The sequence below is a fragment of the Myotis nattereri genome, assembly GCF_964212035.1.
Source record: "Myotis nattereri genome assembly, chromosome: 1".
Taxonomy (NCBI): domain Eukaryota; kingdom Metazoa; phylum Chordata; class Mammalia; order Chiroptera; family Vespertilionidae; genus Myotis; species Myotis nattereri.
In genome coordinates, this window is record NC_138075.1 from 75,350,979 (window position 1) to 75,374,427 (window position 23,449).

At 42.8% G+C, this 23,449-nt stretch overlaps 1 protein-coding gene and 1 pseudogene across 2 annotated transcripts; both read left to right on the forward strand.

The window, feature by feature from the left end:
- Nucleotides 1-651: 651 nt before the first annotated feature.
- On the forward strand, nucleotides 652-1,605 carry LOC308521273 (olfactory receptor 11G2-like; the record flags this gene model as incomplete). Its single annotated transcript, XM_081094222.1, has 1 exon — nucleotides 652-1,605. The coding sequence occupies exon 1, from the start codon at nucleotides 655-657 to the stop codon at nucleotides 1,603-1,605; it is 951 nt and encodes a 316-aa protein (XP_080950348.1). The 5' UTR covers nucleotides 652-654.
- Nucleotides 1,606-22,564: 20,959 nt separating this feature from the next.
- LOC308531599 (small ribosomal subunit protein eS1-like) lies at nucleotides 22,565-23,449 on the forward strand (annotated as a pseudogene). The gene has a single exon. The product of its transcript is annotated as a small ribosomal subunit protein eS1-like (transcript).

Below are 23,449 nucleotides of genomic sequence, written 5' to 3' on the forward strand. Positions count from 1 at the left end.
GCCAAAGTGTAGGGCTCTTCCCCAGGATGTGGGGCTGAATCCAACAGCTGGATAGAGAGAAACCATGTCTTGTATTCCAAACATATATATAATATACCATCTATGCTGGCCCCAGAGAGGCCCTTTGGGTCATTACTTTACAATACCACTAACAAGCACAAAAAGGAGTATTCCCTGTGCCCTTTCACTGTAACTCAGTGAGACAGAACCTTTTGAAATGTCTTAGTGTAAGTAGTATTTTATTTGTTATTATTATCAATAATACTAATTGTAATAAATTACTTTTGTGTGATGCTTTAGAGATAAATTTTGCATACAGAGATTTGAATGTACTATAATCTATATGGTAAACAGATGAGAAAATAGAAAAGTAGGAGTTAAGTGACATACTCAAAACTACAAAGTAGTACTCATGTGTAATCCAGTATCCTCACCCGGTTTAATGATTGCCCCGAGACAAGTTTTTACTTATTTGCATCTTACCAAAATGAAATCATACTTTGGAAACAGATTGTGGTGATCAGAGTTTTGTTGCTTTAACAGAAACCTCATTGTTTATTTAGAAAATTGTAAAGAAATTTGGTGTTTTCAGGGAGAACCAGCACTCTCCATTAAAGTGCAATAGCCATTGTCATCTCCGTGTCTTCCAGACTAATGAATGTGTCCGGCAGAGAAACCAACTCCGTGAGTCACTTTATCCTCATGGGCTTTCCCTCGAGCCCAGAAATGCAGCTCCTCTACTTTGGGCTCTTCTTAGTAGCCTATACCTTGACCCTGATGGGGAACACAGCCATTGCCTGTGCTGTGAGGTGGGACTGGCGCCTTCACACCCCCATGTACATCCTCTTGGGGAATTTCTCTTTCCTGGAAATATGTTATGTCACCACAACCATCCCTAACATGCTGGCCAACTTCCTCTCCGCAAGCAAGTCCATCTCCTTTGTGAGCTGTTTTGCACAGTTCTACTTCTTCTTTTCTTTAGGGTGTGATGAGGGCTTCTTCCTTTGCATCATGGCTTTTGACAGGTACCTTGCTATCTGCCGTCCTCTGCATTACCCACACATCATGACTAAGCAGCTATGCACGGGCCTCATCATCTTTGGATGGTCGGGTGGATTTGTTCTTTTCCTAACCCCAGTTGTTCTCATTTCACAGTTGCCCTATTGTGGCCCAAATACCATCAACCATTTTATATGTGATCCTGTGCCACTGATGATGCTGTCCTGTTCAGAAGACACCACGACACAGTTCATTTACTCTACTTTCAATGCTATTTTCATGATTGGCACATTTCTCTTTATCCTTTGCTCCTATGCTCTGGTGATCCTGGCTGTGCTGCGAATGCCCTCAGCAGCAAGCAAACACAAGGCTTTCTCCACTTGTGCTTCTCATCTGGCTGTGGTGATCCTGTTTTTTGGCTCTGTTATTGTGACGTATGTTAGTCCTGGATCTAGACACCCAGTGGAAGTACAGAAAATTGTGACCTTATTTTATTCTGTGATAACACCCCTCTGTAATCCTCTGATTTATAGCCTCAGGAACAAGGAGATGAAGGCTGCCCTAAGGAAAGTGTTTGGGGCTGAAATACATAGTCATAAAACATAAATCAGAAATAAGAGTAAAGCAAGTTTCGCCACAATCTATCTTAATAAGATATAAGCAAGTTTGTTTTCTAGAGAATTCAATAGTTTTGGTTAGGGAACAATAAAGCCGATTGTCATCTTAAATATCACCTCTAGAGAGTGGGTTAGCCTTATTTAAGAAATAAAATTGTCTTAAGAAAACTGAACTCTTTATATATAACAGTTTTTTAAAGGAAGTATAAATAAGTTTTGTATTTCAGAATTGGCGCAACATATAAGGATTAGCATAGGTCATAAACTTGTAAACAAATTCTCCTCCATTGAAAATTAGTGACTAAAAAGGATTTCTGTATGAAATAAGTCCAACCTTGCAAATATGACCTTATCACGTTATCTCCAAAGAATGATACATGTTTTCACTCTAAGGGTTTTAAGAAACAAATAGCTCTAGCTGGACATTAAGTACAGTCATCCCTCAGTATCCAAGGGGAATTGGTTCCAGGACCCACCTTCCCCACTGCTACCCCTGCAGATACCCATATCTGTGGATGTTCAAGTCCCTCATATAAAATGGTGCAGTATTTTTGTATAATCCATGCACATCATCTCATGTACTTTAAGTCATCTCTAGATTACCTATCCAGTCATGTGCCACTTAACAACATTTCAGTCAGTAATGGACTGCATGTACAATGGTGATCCCATCCTATATAATAAAAGCCTAATATGCTAAGTGTCCGGTTGACGGGTTGTCTGTTAAACCAATCAAAGTGTAATATGCTAATGATATGCTAAGGCTGCTTAACCACTTGCTAGGATGTGCACTGACCACCAGGAGGCAGACAGTTGATCAGTCGACCAGTCACTATGACGTGCACAGACCACCAGGGGACAAATGCTCCAACTGGTAGGTTAGTTTGCTGCTGGGGTCTAGCTGATCGAGACTGAGCAAGATGGGCTGCATATGCCCTGGAGCCCTCTTGTGGTCCCTCCCTGGCTGGCCAACCTCCCTGTCCCTCCCTGGCCTCAATCGTGCACCAGTGGGGTCCCTCAGCCTAGCCTGTGCCCTCTCACAATCCGGGACCCCTCAAGGGATGTTAGAGAGCCGGTTTCAGCCCAATCCTGTTCAATGCAGGAGCTGCCCCCTGGTGGTCAGTGAGCTTCCACAATGGGAGCACCACACAGCCAGAAGCTGGACTCACAGCTGGTGAGCACAGTGGTGGTGGTGGTGGGAGCCTCTCCCACATCCGTGGCAGCACTAAGGATTTCTGACTGATGGCTTAGCCCATTGTCATCTTAAATATCACCACTACAGAGTGGGTTAGTCTTATTTAAGAAAATAAAATAAACCATCAGTTGAACATCCCCTGAGGGCTCCTGGACTGCAAGAAGGCAGAGGCCGGGCTGAGGAACCCCCCGCGCCCCTGAGTGCACTAATTTCGTGCACCGGGCCTCAAGTAAGACTATAATGAACTGAAAAATATCTATTACCTAGTGACATTGTAGCTAACACAATGTCATAGCAAAATGCATTACTCACATAATGTTTTGGTGATGTTAGTGTAAACAACCCTACTGCACTACCAGTCATCCTATATAATAAAGAGGTAATATGCAAATTGAACATCACTCCAACACACAAGATAGCCGCCCCCATGTGGTGAAAGATGGCCTCCCCATGTGGACACAAGATGGCCGCCACAAGATGGCCAGCAGGGGAGGGCAGTTGAGAGGGACCAGGCCGGCAGGGGAGGGCAGTTAGGGGTGACCAGGCTGGCAGGGGAGGGCAGTTAGGGGCAATCTAGCCGGCAGGGAAGTGGTTAGGGGGTGATCAAGCTGGCAGGGGAGTGATTAGGGGGTGATCAGGCTGGCAGGCAGAAGTGGTTAGGAGTAGTCAGGAAGGCAGGCAGGTGAGTGGTTGGGAGCCAGCAGTCCTGGATTGTGAGAGGGATGTCCGACCTGCCCATTTAGGCCTGATCAAGGGGTTCCAGGTTGGAGAGGGTGAAGGCTGGGCTGAGGGACACACACACCCCTGTGCATAAATTTCATGCACCGGGCCTCTGGTATAAAAACATAACACATAAAATTATGTACAGTGCATATACCTGATAAAGATATTAAATTACTATGCTACTGGTTTGTGTATTTACTATATCATAGTTTTTATCATTAGAGTATATAACCTTTCTACTTATTAGAAAAAGTTAGCTGTAAGACAGTAGGTTGTATTATGCCAGCAGCAGTCTCATACACCTGTTTGCCACATCTCTTGATTGAACCATTTTCTCTTGTGCTTGATTTAATCTCATGTTGTTTTGTACAGCAACATGCTGTACAAGCTTTTACCCTAGGAGCAATGGGCTGTACCATATACCCTAGGTATGTTGTAGGCTAGACCATCTAGTTTCAGGTAAGTGCACTCTATGATGTCCACACAACAAAATTGCCTGATTACTTATTTCTCAGAATGTTTCCTGTCGTTCAGTAGTGCATAACTGTAATTCTAATACAATGTAAATGCTATTTAAATAGTTGTTATACTGTATTGTTTAGGAAATAATAGGAGAAAAATGTCTGTACACTTTCAATACAGATGCAAACATCATAGGCCTAACTACACAGTACACATCAGCAACAACATAATTTTTTTCCAAATATTTTCAATCTGCTGTTGGTTTAATCCACAGATGCTGAACCTGCAAATACAGAGGACTGACTTCAGTATTTTAGAGAGCACTCAAAATAAGAATTAGGAATTGAGTGGCTATTGTTTGTATCCAATAGGATTGAGATAGATGCTAACTGTAAAGGGTCAGGCGTTAGTCAGGACTTAACTCACTTTGCTGCAAATCCAATGTTAATTGACAGGTATTAGGACCATATTTTGTTTCAATATTTTTGCAGTGTGACATATTTCATTATCCAAAATGTCTCTAACGATTTTCTCTTCTTTAAAATATATAATCATACTTGTTGGTTTGATTATGAATTCTATTTTCACCATTGGCCATCTGTGGGGGTATTTTAGGATAACTCTAAGATGTAATGAAAGGCAATAGGGAAATAATATGCAATATACAGAGCACATTTACAGCCTTCAGAGAGTCATTAGATTCCACAAAGTGAAGTGCAACTGTAATTAAACTTCCTTTAGGAAAGAATCAAGGATTTGAAGTTTTCTGGACTTGGAAGGGCTGGATTTCTGGGAGTTTCATGACAAAAGAGAAGTTTGTTCTACTTCACAGAAGTAAAGTGAATTGAATGGACAAGCAAGTGCCTGGAAAAATTATTTACATAAGCAAAACTCCATATCCAAAATATCTTTAATATAAGTGTTAGATGGATGCTCTTTTCCTGATTACTTTAATTATCATTCTCCTCTGGGAGCTTATGGTTCATTCATTCCATAGTCATCTATCCTTCTTAGCAGATTTGGAAGAAAGATGAAAATGTGTGATAATTAATAAAATGTCAAGTGATTATTTCTGACAGTGTGTGGTTTCTGCATTTGTAGCCAACTTTGAGATAATAATTAACTAGGCTCTCTATATCTCAGGCTTTCCATAACCCAGAAAGATGTTCACCTCATATTTCAGGTTGCTGACACTTAAGGGAAAAAAATCCAACTTAATAACTTTGTCTGAATTCTGGACTTTCAACCGAAGGAGTTGTATGCATGCGTATAAACATAACCAATGGACATAAGACACTGGGGGGTAGGGGAGGCCGGGGAATTGTTAAGGGTGGGGGAAAAAAGGAGACATATGTAATATTCTTTGCAATACTTTGAGCAATAAAACAATTTAAAAAAAAGAAATCCAACTTAATAACTTTGTCTGAATTCTGGACTTTATAAATTAAGAATGTAGTGGTAACAAAATTTGTACTTCAAATGTGTCTAATTCATTTTAATAGAGGAACTACTTATAAGGATACAAGCAAAAGCCTGTATCACTCAATAGGTGATTCTTGACTTTCTCTCACACACACCCCTCAACCAGACAACAGTATGCTGATGACCAGAAGGAAGGTGGGTGAAGGCAGGAGAGAGGTGGGCAAAGGGGGCTGGGGGAGAAATGGGGCCATCTGTAATAGTATAAACAATAAAAATACAGTTTAAAAAAGTTACAGCCTTTTCAAACCATATAATAAATTCTTACCCCCACAGAGGACAGCCTTGCAGCTTACTTCATTTATTTCAATATATACATTACTATTTGAACACTTATCACCTCTTAGTCACTTAGAAAAATCACTTATGTAAGCACTTATCTCTAAGTGTTCAAACATGTTTTTCTAGGAATAATCCATGTGGAGTTAATAGGAAAGGAAAAATAAGTCTGCTTAAGTTTAAAAAGTCCTATATTTAAATAAAGCAAGTAATGGGGTACACCAAGTTCATGAAGCCTTCAAGAATATCATAAGCAGAATAAATCTCCAAAATATATATATTAGAATGGACCTTTATCCAAGTTTGACAGGATAACTTCCTTTTCCCCCAAATCACCTCATGGAATTATTATTTCACTGAATATGTTTTGAGAACAGCCCGTGCATTTATTATATACAACATACCCTGGGAGCAGGTTATTATCAATGGCATGTTAATAAATTAGAAAGCTAAGAGTTGTAGTGAGTTTTAGCAATTTGCCTAATGTCACACAATTAGTAAATTATAATGAAACCAGAAGGTTAATGTAGCGATGCTTTTAGTGAGCTTCTATTTTCAGCTACAGCTGTATTGAGCAGTTCTGTATGGATTCTGACTCATACTAACAATGTCCCAAATGGAAAGTACCATGTATCCTTCAAATTTCTGCCTCAGAGATTCTCAGAGGCTATGAGAGCCCCCCAGCTGTTGTGTAGGGCCAGCCCTGAAGTCTTACGGGTCAGAACAGATGGATAAATGCATCAAACATTTTTCTTTTGGGGAGACATTCCCTATGCATTTCAGAGATCCTGGAATCAAGTCTCCTTCTCAGTGACTTTTTTTCCTCGCCTCTTACTCTCCCTGCTCCTTCTTTCTTTCTAAGGTCATGTTGGCATCCGAGTCCTGTCTCAGGTTCTTCTTTCAAGAGAGCCCATATGAGCACCACTGATAAGTGGCCCTAGAAACTGAACTTTCAGTATGAAAGTTCCTGGAAAGATGGCAGCAAAGACCTCAGTGCAGTGGATAAGTCAAGTGGTGGTAGCCCCTAGTATAGGAGAGCACCACACTTGCTAAGACTTGACCCTTGATAAATTGGGAGGAGGCACAGGTGGAAGGGAAGGCACTGTCTACAAAATGGCTCTAGCACTTGAGTGGTTGGAGACAATGGTAATTATAAGAGCCATGGAATTGGGTAACTTTTGATTTCCTTGACATACAGGGTGTCCCCAAAAAATGTATACACACTTTAACAGCTGATAGCTCAATTCTGAAAATGAACTGTATTTTAACAAATGCAGCCTTTATAATTATTCAAAGTCTGTGTATACATTTCGGGGGGACACCCTATATTTAAGATTGACAAACTCAGCTCAACCAGTCAAACCAGGGCACATTGCCTCTAAAATTAAAGACAAGTTTTTATATCTTACAACCCCTGCTACACAGAACTTGGTGGGACTCATGATATTTAGGAGGCAGATAAAACCAAATTTGTTGAATAAGGCTCTGACATATTAATCAAGTGACTGATGTGGAAGACTGCTGATTTTGAATGGGCCCAGTGCAAAAAGAAACCTCTACAATAGGTTCAGGCTGTTACTCATGCCGCCCTGCTCTCAAGCTAAATAGATAAGAATGTGGTGTGATAAGCAGCATTAGACTTGTAGTGCATTTCCCTTGAGTCTTAGAACAAGGCCATGCTTTTTACTGCATAGATAACCTGATTTCCATTGGTTGAAAAAAACTGAACATCTTACCATGGGAAATTGAAGGCTATGCAAATAGAGCTTCTCATAATGAGCTGGATATTGTCACATAAATTCAGTTAAGAACAGCAACGCATTAGAAATGGTACCTGAGTGAATGCCCAGGCATGTTCAGAGGACACTTCACCTACCTCTGCTATACCAACACCTCTTCCTGAGTTTACACCTATGGCCTCATCAGGGGTTTCCAACAACCAGTAAATAATGGAAGAAGCTCAGTGCTACTTCATGTATGAGTTGACTGAATATATTCATGTGAGCCAACAATAGGTGGCTGCTGCATTCAGCCTAACTCAGAGGCTGGCTCCAAATGATGATGGTGAGGCCAGCTTCTTCCAATATGCAGATGAAAGCAGTAAACTTTGTTGTTCAGTTGCACAATAGGGAAAAAGAGCCTGAGGTAATGATATAAATGGGCTCTTCAGCTGTAATACATGATTTTTCTAGCCAGTCAAGGATCTGAAAAAAGTAAAATTGGAAAATTAGAGGTAGGAAGGAGGCATGTGGATGGAACTGTGGGATTGGACACAAAATGTGCAAATCTTGGATCCATATCAATGCCCACAACAGTGGATAAACTTGTAAGCCACGTGAATAGAATGATTTATACTACATGTCAGGCAGCTTCTGTCATGCCATCCAGATACTTGTGCAATATGTTCACAGATGGAGGAGCCACCGTGGTATGTTTGAGGCCATGCATGCCACCCAAAACATGGGCCTCCTAGCAAGAGGCTGATCTAGTAACTAACAAGTGACTACCAGCAGGCAGCAGGGACTGATGCTGAGCCATCGATGTAGTATCATTCCCTGAGAAAGACAGCTGGTGGCAAGTTCATTACATCAACCCCCTTCCTCTCTGGAGAAGTGATCATTTATCCTTTCTGAAACTGCCGCTTAGTCTGGAGACACGCTGTCCTTCCTTTCAGTAAATGTACACATTTTCTACTCACAAAGAGACATTTTCAATCCTACATCTGATAATCTCAAGGTATAATCATAGGCCTAAACATAAAGTCAAAGTATAAAACATAAAGAGGCGCCCTAGCCAGTTTAGCTCAGTGGATAGAACGTCCACCTGTGGACCAAAGGGTCTGAGGTTCAATTCTGGTCAAGGGCATTTACCTTAGTTGCAGGCTCCACCCTGGCCGGGGCCCTGGTCAGGGCTCGTTCAGGAGGCAACCAATAGATGTGTTTCTCACATATCGATGTTTCTCTCTGTCTTTTCCTCTCTTTTTCACTCTCCCTAAAAATCAATGGAGCCCTGACTGGTTTGGCTCAGTGGATAGACCATCGGCCTGCAGACTGAAGGGTCCCAGATTCGATTTCAGTCAAGGGCATGTACCTTGGCTTGGTTGTGGGCACATCCCCAGTAGGGGGGTGTGCAGGAGGCAGCTGATCGATGTTTCTAACTCTCTATCCCTCTCCCTTCCTCTCTGTAAAAAAATCAATAAAAATATTTTTTTAAAAAAAATCAATGGAAAAATATCTTTGGGTGAGGATTAACAAAAAAAAAAAACATATAAAGAGTAAGCGTTAGACATATAAAATATAAATCATTTTAAATCCATAAAAAGTGAATACATAAATAGAAAAATGAATTATGTACATAACGTAATTATGTAATTTACATAAATGGGAAGACAGGGAAGAAAAGACAAAATGACCAATAAAATTTTCTTTTAAATTCAGCCCAATTACTAATGAAATAAATACACATTGAAATAATAAGGCTACTTTTAAATACTTACCATGGTAAATTTTAGAAAGAATTATAATAGTGTGTGTGTGTGTATGTTTCGAATTGAGGAAAACTGAGCATTCTTTCAACCTGCTAGTTGGCATCTAAGTTGGGACATCACTTTTGGAAATCAACCTAGCAATATGGCAAACAAAAGCCTTGAAATTAAATATACATTTTGATCAGCTAATCCATTTAGAGTAATTCATCATAAGAGAACATCATCACAGAATTTTAATAGAAAAAAAAAAAAGACAAACCATCTAAATGTCCAACAGGAGAAAAGTGCTTCAACAAATATGCTGTAGCTATAAAATGGAATATTATGCTGCCACTAGTGATTAGGTACACTTATTTTTACTAACATGGCAAAAGATTCTCTCTGGTTTGTATACTCTTTTAGTATATTCCAAAGCAACATGTCTGATATAATTCAATTTTTATATAAATATAAATAGAAGGATAAATAGCATATAGTAATGTCATTTTTTGTTCTGATGTTTTTTAGGTTTCTATAATGATATATAGTCTAACTTACATAATTTAAAAGTTATTTTTAAATAAATGAATATTTGAGGAGACCCCAGAGGGAAAGAAATTCTAAAACAGGGTTCTAAATACAGTGTGAATGTAGATGAAACACTGGAGTGAGTAAAGGCAGTTATGGGTATAATTGAGGTATTTTCAGCATAAACTATGGTCCAACTGGGCCATTTCCTCCAAGTGTATTAAATTTATATTTCTGCCCAACTTCTGAGTCAGGGATTCATCACTCTGAGATCAACAGTCATATCAAAGGTGCATGTGAGGCTCTCAGAATCCCAGAAAAATCTAAAAATTAAATTAATTAACTTTCACTTGGATACTCAGTATTTAATGTACAGGGCATGTTTGGAGAGAACAAAAGAGGCATCATGATGAAATTAAGACTACTTACACCAACTCCAAAAGTTTGGATATCAAAAGTCAACTAGGAAATTACCAAATATGTATATTTGGCCACTGGTTTTTTTTGCCCAGATTCCACAGGGGACATAGCAATTCTAAGAGCCTTTACATATGACCTGGGTAAGACTGTATAGAGCAGCCATGGGCAAACTACAGCCCACGGGCCGGATCCGGCCCGTTTGAAATGAATAAAACTATTCATGTAATGATGTTTACTTTGAATTTATATTAGTTCACACAAACACTCCAACCATGCTTTTGTTCCTGTTATGCCCAGATTTCAAGACCCCCCCCCCCACAGAACCACCAGGAAGCGCCGAGTCCAATGCAAAAGCATAGAGTCTTTTATTCAAGCCCAGGCTTGGTCCCCCTCTGCCTCCATTACTGGATGCGAGAGAGAGCCCCGAGTCCCAAGAGAACAAAGAATTTATAGGGCTTGGGGTTGGGGGGTGGAGGCATTTGGTCGATTCCGGTTGGTTGAGTGAGGGCCAGGGGCTAGTTTCCCTTGCTTTCCCATTGACTGAGATAAAGGCAGGCTGAGTAACTGATACATTCTGTGGCTTTCCTGGGAGAGGAGTTAGGGACACAACTATCAGTTCCGTTCTGTCCTTTTATTAGGGACACAGCTATCAGTTCCGTTTTGTCCCTTCATTCCCCCCTTGTCTTGGAACTTCCGGCTCAATCATGAGACGGGCTGAACTATTAACTGAATTATTTTTATATATTTATTGACAAATTGGACTAGTTTGTTAATAATGCAAGGGCTGAAAGTCAACAGCATCAGGAGGATTACAAGGGGTTCGCCAAGGTCCACTGTCTTCTTGAGGGTGATTTGCAGTGGGTGTGTCTGGTTAGAGGTCACCTTTCACTCAGGCTTTCTGCTGTCCTGTGCACAGAAGGAGCTGGGCTTGTGACCTGGCAGAGACAAACTATAACAAATGGTCCGATGGAAGGGAAAGAAACCATTTTAGCTTTAACAACTTCTATTGAAATAGGATTTTTCTTTTTAAAATTTCTTTATGGCTATTAAAAAGCCAAATTAAGATTAATTTATCTACTGTATTCAATTTGGCCTGATGTTTGCATAAACACAAGAATGGTAACTGACTATTTTTGCTGGAATTTTATGATTGAATTTTAACGTGCCCCATAGGGCCAGGAAGCCAAGTTATCCAAGCTGCCATCAGGCCTGCCTGCAGTATCTGCTGAGTTAGGTGAATTTTTTACCTATAGCAACTCCACCTGAGCCCATGCTCTAGGCTTGAAGGCCTATTTCAGTAGCTCTCCTACTTGTTGCGGCCCAGAGTGTGTGGGGGTTCCGCAGGGATGCAGAGGCATCCTTATTGCTTCCCTTCTACTCTGTCCAACCGCCAGTGATGGTAGGGCATGGGCCTGACGCTCCAGCGCCAGCCGTCTTCAGGGCTCCCAAGCAGGATACCAGGTTTTCTTCGTGGCATTCTTATTGGCTTCAAGTCTTCAGAGCTCAGACAGGTTTCTTTAAAACATGATACTCCACTATTAGGAGCCAGTCTTATTGATTTTATGCAAAGTAATGTATTGCCATGACTTATTTAGCATTGCCGAATTTCAGAGGAATTATATAAGGAGAAAAACATATTGATCTGCTAGTTATAACAAAACAGTAACTGTTGGATTTCTTTTACCAGTTCTTCCTAAGTACTTTGGCATAACTATTTACCCTCTGTTTAGTGAGGCAGAATGTAAGTTATTTACTCTTTCTGACTTACTGGTCTGTACCATTTGATTCATTTTTTTTTAATATTTTTCTTTTCCTTTTTATTATGTATATAATTTTTATAAATTTCATACTTTTAAACCAGCCTTTAAACTTTTTTTCTATGTTCTTTAAAAATGCATAACCATGCCTCAGACCTTCTGTTTCAAACAGGCTTTTCCCAGTTTTCTACAGTTGAGGTTTTGTGCCACCTCTGACATGGACATGGTCACACAGGCCTGCAAGACAGTATATAGGCTGCCAACTGTCAATTGCCTCTCGATAGAGACTAAAACCTGATGGGTATTTTCCTTTGCCTAGTTGGGCACCTGCCCTCTTGGCAGCTAGACATTCTTTACTTTTGGAGTTCACCCCACATAGTCCCCTTCCAGGACAGCTAACACATAGCTATAGCAATGTTTCTTGGTGTGGGAGACTGGACATTTGCCAGTTACAGCTACATTTAAACCTGTAAGAGAATTGAAGGTTAATACAACATATCAATATAATGAAATATAATATTGGCATCATGACTGCTTCAGGCAGACAAATCCTCCACTACTAAACATGAGGTATGGCAGGGCTATACAAACATTTTAGGGAGGTGACTAAAGTCCACTTTTTGATCTTTCTATATAAGGTAAAATTGTCCTTGTCTTTCTGAAGCCATGTCTATGAAGATGCAGGCATCATCTGAGTCTATTATACAATTTTCTGCAGGTATAGTCCTTTTCAAGTTGGGGTGAGTCCTGGGGTCGTGAACTTTTTTACTCATACCGAGTCCCCAGAATGGAAAGGATGTACAGAGTCCGAGGTGGCACTGGCAGGGCATCTCGAACAAGCTTATGGGTGGCTTATAATTTCTGTAAGAGATCATGTCCAAGTAAGGGGTACAGGCATTCTGGCGTGACTAGAAACGAATGAGTTACCGTGTTCTTTCTGAGGTCCACAGTCCTCTTTGATGTCCAAGGAAAAAGGCAGTTTGTCCAGTGGCTTTTAGAACTGGTGTCTTTTTAGATGTTACTGGTCCCATTGGCTCTGTCAAGACTGAATGGGCTGCTTCAGAATACACCAAGAAACTAACCGGGGGTTTTATTTATCTTACAAATATTTATACTTAAGTAGACATATAAATATCAAATAAACATTTACATTTATACCTTTTCAGTGAACAAGTACTTTTATAGTCTTGGGAACTTTGGCAGATAACAGGAACACTGTCCAAGTCCCCTGATGGGGGCCTGACAAGAACAGATGTGGAGGCCTTTGGCTGGGGGGTATAAAGTCTTCATTCTTTCTCTCTTGGCACTGCTAAGGACAGGATTTTTGGAGAGGTCTCTTCACCTAGGCAAGGCTGTGCTGAGCCATCTGGGGCAAAAGTGGTTTAAAGTTTACAGTCTGGCCCCCGATCTTCATTTTGACCATCGGCTTATGGGGGCCCAGTTGGAAAAAGCCCAGTCTGTTCTAGTCAGAGTCAGCTGTTGCCAGTCCGAGGAGGTCTGCCTCAGGCAGCTCTGGCCAATAGTGGCTGGGTGGTTTGGATGGCCTTGCCAGCTTCTTCTGGCCTGCTTCTGCCCTGCCTGCCTTTTCACTTCTGCTACTAAACTTTATTCGGTCTCTTTTTACACATGCAGAACTGGGCCCAAGGCAGCAAGGTTTGAGCAATTTTAAAATTTTTGAACATATATTTTATCATTCATGTTGCAGGGAGGGACCGGGTTGGCTTCTCCTAAATAAAAGAACTAATTAAAATAAGGTTTATTTTCTAACTTTATTTGTCCCTGGGTGTGGACAACAAATGACATTAATCAGATTGACATAAACGATTTAACCTTTGTTTAGGGAAGATAGGATTTCTGCTCAGTTTCCCTATTTTATTTGTCCAAGCTTACTGGTTTATCATGCATTCAATTTTTTTAAAATGTATTCTGGCACAGGAGAAAGTTGTTTTGCTGTACACAGGTAGCTTAACCCCTATATAACTGGGCTTGGACCACTGCCCAGCAAACTGCAGTCTATAAGTTCAATATGCAGCCTCTGGTTTTTCTAACCCAACGAGGTTTTGGCCAGTCTCTGAGTCAGATTCTTCCTCTCTTGGAGAATTTCAAAGTTCTGATGGCTCCCAGGTCCAGGGAGAGTGCCCTTTTGTTAACCCGTAGGGCCCTGCTTTCTTGCCTTTCTACCAGTTTCCTTAGTGGCAGAGCAGCAACCAGGCCTCTTTCAAGGGAGTGCACTACAAGGGGATATCAGCCCCTCCTGTGAGCCAGCTGCTCTGCCTAGGGTCTCCCAGGGGCTCGGCCAGAGCATCCCCCAGCAAATCCCAGAAGCCGCTGCCCTTTTGCAGTGGTATGGACTCAAGCAGGGGGTTCACTGGATGTAGCCGGCAGCGAAGCACTCGCTGGCTTCTGCCTGCAGCTGCTCGCGCCCACAAGCCCTGCCCCGCAGCACTCCTGCAGCACGCGCTGCACCGTCAGCTCCAGCACCTCAGCATTCTCCAGCTTAGCCTGCACCTGTGCCGGCGGGGGCGCCAGGTGGGGGAGGGAGGTGAGGCCAGGCTATGCCCTGTATGAGGATTCTAATAAACAATTGAAAACAGCAAGTTAAACAAAATACAGTTACAGGCAGTAAATATCTCTGCCCTGCAGAGATGTGTCCTCCAAAGAGATAAAAAAAAAAAACCATGAATAACAAGTTCTTTGAAATTTGCTACTTTGTTAATTTGCTAAGCAAATAGTTAACTTGAAAAGACTTCTTTCTTGCTTTTTTATAAGCAATCTCAGAACTAAGCAATTTTGGAACCTAGCCAGCCTTTGTTAAACTTCTTTGGGTTGCAACCTTATACCTTTAAATTAATTCTAGATTTTTAAAATTTTAACCTAACACAGAAAAATTATACATCAGAGCAAAGCAATTAAAAGTTCTCCACTGTCTTCCCCTTAAAGCGGGGTTTTTCCTCATGTGTACAAACAGACAGCACAAAGTAGCTTTCGCTTTACACAGACCAGTTCCAGTCCCCCTTCTCTGTAGTAAATTGGCTAGTCCCACACAAACAAACTTTGTCCCGACCCCATGATGATCGGTGATGAGAGACAAACAAGGGAGGGGATGACCTGTTTTCAAAGATTCTCACTCAGATGCCCGCCTGACCAAAGTTGTGGAGCTACACAAAGGAGAGGAGAGGGAAGGCCCCCTCCCTCCACACTCACACACTTTCACCAGACATTCATTCAGCAAAGGCATTTAGCTACCATAGCACACAGTTTTTCCCAATTCAATCCGAATCTTAAACTTTTAGCTGGCAAGTCAAATATTTAGCATTTCTCAATCAGTAACATTTTTAAGAATAAACTTCAAAAATGCAAGACATAAGTTTTTTATCATTTTAATTCAGTAAGCTTCAAGGTCCCAAGTTCCCAGCAGTTCTGGAAAACCACACCTGAGGCTGGCAAGCAGGTTTGGCCCAGCCCTTGATTTTAAAACGACCATAATGCTTAAAGGAGTAGTTTGAGTCTGTCCCATAATGTCCATCCAGTAAGTCCACAGAATAAAACAGAAAAACACAGACACAGACAAAGGGCCCCAAAAAAGCAAACAAAAAAACCAGCCTTCTGACTCCACGGAAACAAAACCAAATGGCGGGAGCGACCCGCCTTGTCTCAGATCCTTGTGAGGGGATTCCGCATCCCTCCTGAAGTGAGGGGATTCCGCGTCCCTCCTGAAGTGAGGGGATTCCGCGTCCCTCCTGAAGAGAGCAGAACGTCTTCCGACTCTTCCCGCCCGTGGTCCTTTAACAGCGCATCCACCTAGACCGCTTCGGGCATTACAGAATAAGGGGATTCCACATCCCTCAGAAATGAGCTCACACAGGACAGAACATATAACACACAGAACAGAATACAAAAGACACAGACACCTACCGCGGTCAGTCAGACTCTCCGGATCGGGGTCCCTCGTGGGTCTTGGGGATCTCGGACGAGCCCCCAAATGTTATGCCCAGATTTCAAGACCCCCCACAGAACCACCAGCGAGCACCGAGTCCGATGCAAAAGCATAGAGTCTTTTATTCAAGCCCAGGCTTGGTTCCCCTCTGCCTCCATTACTGGATGCGAGAGAGAGCCCCGAGTCCCAAGAGAACAAAGAATTTATAGGGCTTGGGGTTGGGGGGTGGAGGCATTTGGTCAATTCCGGTTGGTTGAGTGAGGGCCGGGGGCTAGTTTCCCTTGCTTTCCCATTGACTGAGATAAAGGCAGGCTGAGTAACTGATACATGCTGTGGCTTTCCTGGGAGAGGAGTTAGGGACACAGCTATCAGTTCCATTCTGTCCTTTTGTTAGGGACACAGCTATCAGTTCTGTTCTGTCCCTTCATTAGGGACACAGCTATCAGTTCCGTTTTGTCCCTTCATTCTGGCCCTCCGGTCCAGTTTAAGAACCCATTGTGGCCCTTGAGTCAAAAAGTTTGCCCACCCCGGTATAGAGACTGGTACCTGGGTGTCTTGAAACATAATGCCCAAAGCAGAGCTTGACCCAACACAGCTCATGGGCTTAGCTGCCATACCTTCTACAATATCCTCCTGACAAAAAGAGAGCCTCAGAAGGTCAGATTTACCCCAAGTGCACGACTTCCTGCCTGGCTTTCAGGTCCAGTGCTGATTTCTTCCCAGAGTTAGAATCCAAAAACCTAATCAGGACCTGATTTCCCTTGGTTTTGTTTAGCAATGACTTCCAGGCCCAAAGGGCATTTTTCTCTTTAGCAGTGAAATGCCTTATTTGGCTGAAGCTTGGCATAGTACTAGACTATCCAAATTGGCTTCATCAGGGCACCTGCAGACTGAGCTGTATGAGCCAAGGTACCCACTGACAGGCTTAGTGGTAAAAGAGAAGCAATGAGATCATTGGTGATATCACATAGCCTCAGTTGCTATAATACCAATTCTAAGAAGACAACACACAGAAAGAAAATCAGAGAATAGGAAGAGAGAAAAACAACATTGAAGAGAGAAAAACATATGGGCCCAAACTTACATTTGAGGAATTTATCTGAAACATCTAGAAAGTTTCAGGTTTTTGTTTTTGTTTTTGTTTTTGTTTTTCAGAATGGCTTTCATTCTTGGGCAGGTGAATGTGAGAGAGGACAGGTTTCTGAGGTACTTCTGAAATTAAAAAGGGAAAGAACTGATTTGGAAGGTTGCCTACTAATGGGGCACCAACCTAAGTATTAATAACAAAATATTTTAAAAGATTGTAACAAAGAGGTTAGACAGCCATCATCAAAGTGACAGAATCAATAGAAGTTTTTCATAAGCAGTTCACTGGAGGTTAAAACTGAGTCTCTAAGTGTGATATGAAAGCATCAATGGGTCTAAGATTTCCAGATACATCAGTGATACTTCCAAAATCGAAATTAAAGTATCCTTCAGTTAGCATGAGAAGAAGCAGGAGATTAGGGCAGCTAAAAGTTAACGCTATTAAGAAGTATTACCCTCTAGTTACTTTCTACAGGGACTGGTGAACATTGAACAGAATGAGTGGGCCGCTTCCTTTGCCAGCTGCACTAAAAACATTCTGGAGACAACATGGCAGGACCTGGAGAGCATTATGCTAAGTGAAATAAGCCAGTCAGAGAAAGACAAACATCACATGATCTCACTTATAAGTGGAAACTAATGAACAAAATAAACTGACAAACAAAATAGACCCAGAGACCTGGAAGATGCAACAGACTGACGATTCTCAGAGGGAATGAAGCCGGGTGGGCAGGAAGATATTTACCAAAGAACTTATATGCATAACCCATGGACACAGACAATAGTGTGGGGAAGGCCTGAGGAGGTAATGGAGGGAGGCGGGGGAGGGCAAGGGGAAGAGGACATCTATAATACTTTCAACAATAAAGATAAATTTTTTTAAAAAAAAAACACATTCTGTTTGGTTCCTGCCACTTCATACCACTGTACTAAAATGACTAAAGCTCAGAGAATAGAGAAGAAGCCTAATGCGAGGTAAAGCTCTAACAGAAGAAGGTAACATCTGAAACTGGTCTGACCCTCATCTTCCTATGAACCATGCACAAGAGTTCAAATGCACCTCGCCATCAGTGTAAGACTACCATATATCTACTTAAATGACAAAGAAAATAAAAGGACTTAAGGTTTTGCCTTTGCACAGGGTTTTTGCTGGACCATTTGCCACAGTAGGACTTTACCCTGAAAGCTCCTTGTGGGTGAACCATAGGCACTCCATCTTGTTAGAATTGTTGTTTAAAATTTTCCACTAAACATAGATGGTCCTTTGTTCTGTTAATTAACTCTGCTATTCCTGGCTTCTGTAAGCATGCTTGCTCGAATGATAGGGAAGATAAGCTCAATTATCTGGTCCTGCAAGCTGCTCTGCTGACATAAGGGTCTGGTCCATCCCTGGTTACTCCCATGCCAGATGTCTTTTTGTTACCTGAATTATGCTGTGCTCAAGGCTATAAGCTTCCTGCAAGATATCTACTAAGCACTCTTCTCCCATCCCAGTACATAGGGCTCTTTGAAAAGCCTGCTAAAGGTCCAGAAGCCCCATATTTCGGAGACAGAGAAACCGGGGGGTGGGGAGGAGATTGGGGTATAAAGGGAAAGCTACCTCCATGTTACTTTGCTCAGACTCTGGAGACAACTCCTCTGAGACCATTGGCATAATAAAGACTCCAAATTTGGCTTACTGATTAAGGCATCCTCTGTTCAGCTTGCTGATTTCCAATGTAACATGGACAATAATTGTTTTGAATAAATCTTTGTTCACAGTGAGCACTCATTTTCCAGTGAAATCTCTTTTACAGAGATAAACAGAGAGATCAGTTTCAGATCAACTTTATCAAGTATAGTGTTTAAAGTAAAAATATTAAGGAAGGCCCTGGCCGGTGGCTCAGTCAATTGGAGTGTCATCCCATACACCAAAAAATTGCAGGTTTGATTTCCAGTTGGGGCACATACCTAGGTTTTGGGTTCCATCCCCTGCCAGGGTGCATACAGGAGGCAACTGATCAATGTTTCTCTCTCACATCAATGATTCTTTCTCTCTTTCCCTTCCTCTCTCTAAAATCAATAAAAACATAACCTCAAGAGGGGATTTAAAATATATACATACTAGAGGCCTGATGTGCAAAATTCATGCACTTTGGGGGGGTCCCTCAGCCCAGCCTGTACCCTCTCGCAGTCTGGGACCCCTCGGGGAATGTTCACCTGCTGGCTTAGGCCTGCTCCCCGGGGGATCGGGCCTAAGCTGGCAGTCAGACATCCCTCTGGCAGCTTGGGAGCCCTCGGAGGATGTCCGCTTGCCAGCGGGGAGCAGGCCTAAGCTGCAGTCGGACATCCTTAGTGCTGCTGAGGAGGTGGGAGAGGCTCGCGCCACCATGGCTGTGCTGGAAGCCATCAGCCTTGCTTGTGGCTGAGCAGAGCTCCCCCTGTGGGAGCACACTGACCACCAGGGGGCAGCTCTTGCATTGAGCATCTGCCCCCTGGGGGTCAGTGTGTGTCATAGTGACCAGTCATTCCCAGTTGTTCTGCTGTTAGGGTCAATTTGCATATTACCCTTTTATTATATAGGATAGAGGCCTGGTGCACAGGTGGGGGCCGGCTGGTTTGCCCTGAAGGGTGTCCCGGATCAGGGTGGGGGTCCTACTGGGGTGCCTGGCCAGCCTGGGTGAGGGGCTGATGGCTGTTTGCAGGCTGGCCACAGCCCATTCAGGGTGGGGGAGTCCCACTGGGGTGCCTGGCCAGCCTGGGTGAGGGGCTGATGGCTGTTTTCAAGCTGGTCAAGCCCCCAAGTGGGGACCCTCACCCCATGGGGGTGTGGCCAGCCTGGGTGAGGGGCTGAGGCCTTATTCAGGCTGCCCACAGCCCCTTCAGGATGTGGGGGTCCCGCTGGGGTGCCTCGCCAGCCTGGGTGAGGGGCTGATGGCCATTTTCAGGTTGGCCATGCCCCTAAGCTCCCAGCATCTCCTTTTTCTTCTGGGATTTATTTATCTTCTATAATCGAAACTTTGTAGCCTTTAGTAGAGCCAAGGGCCAGCCAGGGCAGGAGGGAAGCTTGGCTTCCTCCATTGCCGGGGCAACCCAAGCCTCCTGCTCACTCCAGCTCCATGGCTGCCTCCATCTTATTTGGGTTAATTTGCATACTCACTCCTGATTGGCTGGTGGGTGTAGCGGAGTGGTGGAGTGATGGTTAATTTGCATCTTTCTCTTTTATTAGTGTAGAGGATATTTAAGGAATAAAAGAAGCCAAAATAGTAATGTTAATAGAAGTTTACCAGAGTGACCAAAAGGTATAACCATGGCCAGAAAAGAATAATAGGTAGCAGCCATAGGCAGATTATACTTTGTCACTTTAGGCACCCTATTTATAGAAATAAAATAAACAAAGTTGAATAACCACCAAATATAAACTCTTATCCTTTGTGGGCTTCTGTTGAATTATTTTTAAATGGTAAGGCTTGCCTTTTTGGCTTTCTGAGCAGCACTATGGTGATGGACAAGAACAAGTGCCTTGGAGAAACTAAGATGGCGGCATAGATAAACACTGGGAAATAGTCACCTCACACAACAATTGAACAATATCCCAAAGGACGGAGCAAACATCGTCCAGAACAACAGGAAGGCTGGCTGAGTGTAATTTCTACAACTAGAAGAAAAGAAAAGCACGCTGAGAGCCAGAGGAGCTGCGGAGGCTGAGTGCAGAGGTACGGCGGCGGCTCGCGCGCGCGGAAAGAGGGTGGCACCTGAGGACGCGGCTGTCTTTTTGAATCACAAGCTCCCGACTGCTCTGAACTCCGGTTCCGGGAAGTCTCTGGGGACCCAGGACTCATACGGGGAGAGGCTGCTCTGTCAGGCGGCAGCGGGCGAACTTGAGGGTGGATTTCCCTCAGAGGTTCTTGCAGCCGTTACCGGGACACTGAGACGCGCGACTCCGGGTGCGGAGAATCAGCCATAGCCTCTTTCTCCTCCCTTTTGACTCCCTGAGACCCCGCCCCACCCACACTGCAGCAGAGGCTTTTGCATGTGAATGTACCTAACTACAGCCCAGCCAAGCAGACCCAGAACTTCCAAGAGAAGGCCCAAGGCCCCGCAGCGGCTTGCATTGCTTCACAGCTGAGCCTCTTTGTGGCTCCGGCTGTGTGGCCTCAGGCAGGGGCTGAATTAGCACCTCCTTAGATCCAGGAGCCACTGTACCCAGTGGACAGAGGGGGACCATTCTCCCACTTCAGACACAGCTGCTTCCCACAGCCAATTGGCCTGGAGGTCAATTCCTCCCAGTGATCCTACAACAACCAAGGCACCAAGAGTGCACCAAGAGTGTCCACCCCAGGTAACTGGGGAGGCTGAGCCACTGGGCCCTACAGGACACCTGGAGCGCAGGGCCACTCTATGAACACAGGGAAGCAGCCAAAATGTGGAGACAAAGAAACAGGTCACAATTGGCAGAAACGGAGGAGGGCAGACAACTGGATATAGAGTTCAAGGCCACGTTTATAAGGTTTGTCAAGAATTTTATGGAAACCGCCGATAAATTTAATGAATCCCTCAAGGAGTATAGTGAGACCATGTAGGACATGAAAAAGGACCAACTAGAAATTAAGCATACACTGACTGAAATAAAGAATAATTTACAGAGATCCAACAGCAGACAAGAGGATCCCAAGAATCAAGTCAAAGATTTGAAATACAAAGAAACAAAAAATACCCAACCGAAAAAGAAAAAAGAAAAGAGATTCAAAAAATATGAAGATAGTGTAAGGAACCTCTGGGACAACTTCAAGCGTACCAACATCAGAATTATAGGGGTACCAGAAGGAGAGAGAGGGCAAGATATTGAAAACCTTTTTGAGGAAATAATGACAGAAAACTTCCCCCACCTGGTGAAAGAAATGGACTTACAAGTCCAGGAAGCGCAGAGAACCCCAAACAAAAGGAATCCAAAGAGGACCACACCAAGACACAGCATAATTAAAATGCCAAGAGCAAAAGATAAAGAGAGAATCTTAAAAGCAGCAAGAGAAAGACAGTCAGTTACCTACAAGGGAGTACCCATCCGACTGTCAGCTGATTTCTCAACAGAAACCATGCAGGCCAGAAGAGAGTGGCAAGAAATATCCAAAGAGATGAATAGCAAGAACCTGCAACCAAGATTACTTTATCCAGCAAAGCTATCATTCAGAATGAAAGGTCAGATAAAGAGCTTCACGGATAAGAAAAAGCTAAAGGAGTTCATCACCACCAAACCAGCATTATATGAAATGCTGAAAGGTATTCTTTAAGAAGAGGAAGAAGAAAAAGGAACTCTTACCATTTGCCACAGCATCGATGGAACTGGAGAGCGGATAAATACCACAAGATCTCACTTATTTGTGGAATATAATGAACAACATAAACTGATGAACAAGGACTGATCCAGAGACGGAGAGGCTTTGATTGGACTGTCGGGCCTTGGAGGGAAGGTAGGGGAGGGTGGGGGCAAGGGGGAAGGATCAACCAAAGGACTTATATGCAAGCATATAGGCCTAACCAATGGACACGGACAACGGGGGGGTGAGGGGATGAGCGGGGGGGGGGGGGGTAGAGGGTACACATATGTAATATCTTAATCAATAAAAAAAAAAGAACAAGTGCCTTATGAAAGTACTAAAAAGGGAACCAAAAAGAAACTTTTTGATCCATTTTTTAAGGAATATTGGTATAATGTGAAAGCACCAGCAATGTTTAATATAAGAAATGTTGGAAGTATACTAGTCACGAGAACTCAAGGAACAAAAATTGCATCTGATGGTCTCAGGGGTGGTGTTTTTGGAGTGAGCCTAGATGATCTGCAGAATGATGATGCTGCATTTAGAATATTCAAGTTATCACTGAGAATTTTCAAGGCAAAACTGCCTGATTAATTTCCATGTCATGGATCTTACCCATGACAAAATGTGCTCCATGGTCAAAAAATGGCAGAGCATGATTGAAGCTCATGTTGATGTCAAGACTACCAAAGGTGATTTGCTTTGTCTATTCTGTGTTGGTTTTAATAATAAAATGAAACAATCAGATTCGGAAGACCTCTTGTGCTCAGCATCAGCAGGTCCACCAAATCCTGAACAAGATGATGGAAATCATGACCTAAGAGGTGCAGGCAAATGACTTGAAAGAAGTGGTCAATAAACTGATTCCAGAGAGCACTGGAAGAGACATAGAAAAGCCCTACCATTCTATTTCTCCACTGTATGATGTCTTGTTAGGCAAGTCAAAATGCTGGAGAAGCCCAAGTTTGACTTGGAAAACCCATGGAGTTTCCTGGTGAAGGCAGCAGTTCTGGAAAAGCTACTGAGAATGAGACAGGTGCTAAAGTTGAATGAGCTGATGAATATGAAGCCGTAGTCCAAGAATCTGTTTAAAAGTCATACTTTTAATGGTGACAAATAAAAATTCTATTTGTGAAAAAAAATGATAATAAAATGGTAAGACTTTCTTTGAAAGAATTTTATGAGACATATGAAAAACTGTCAT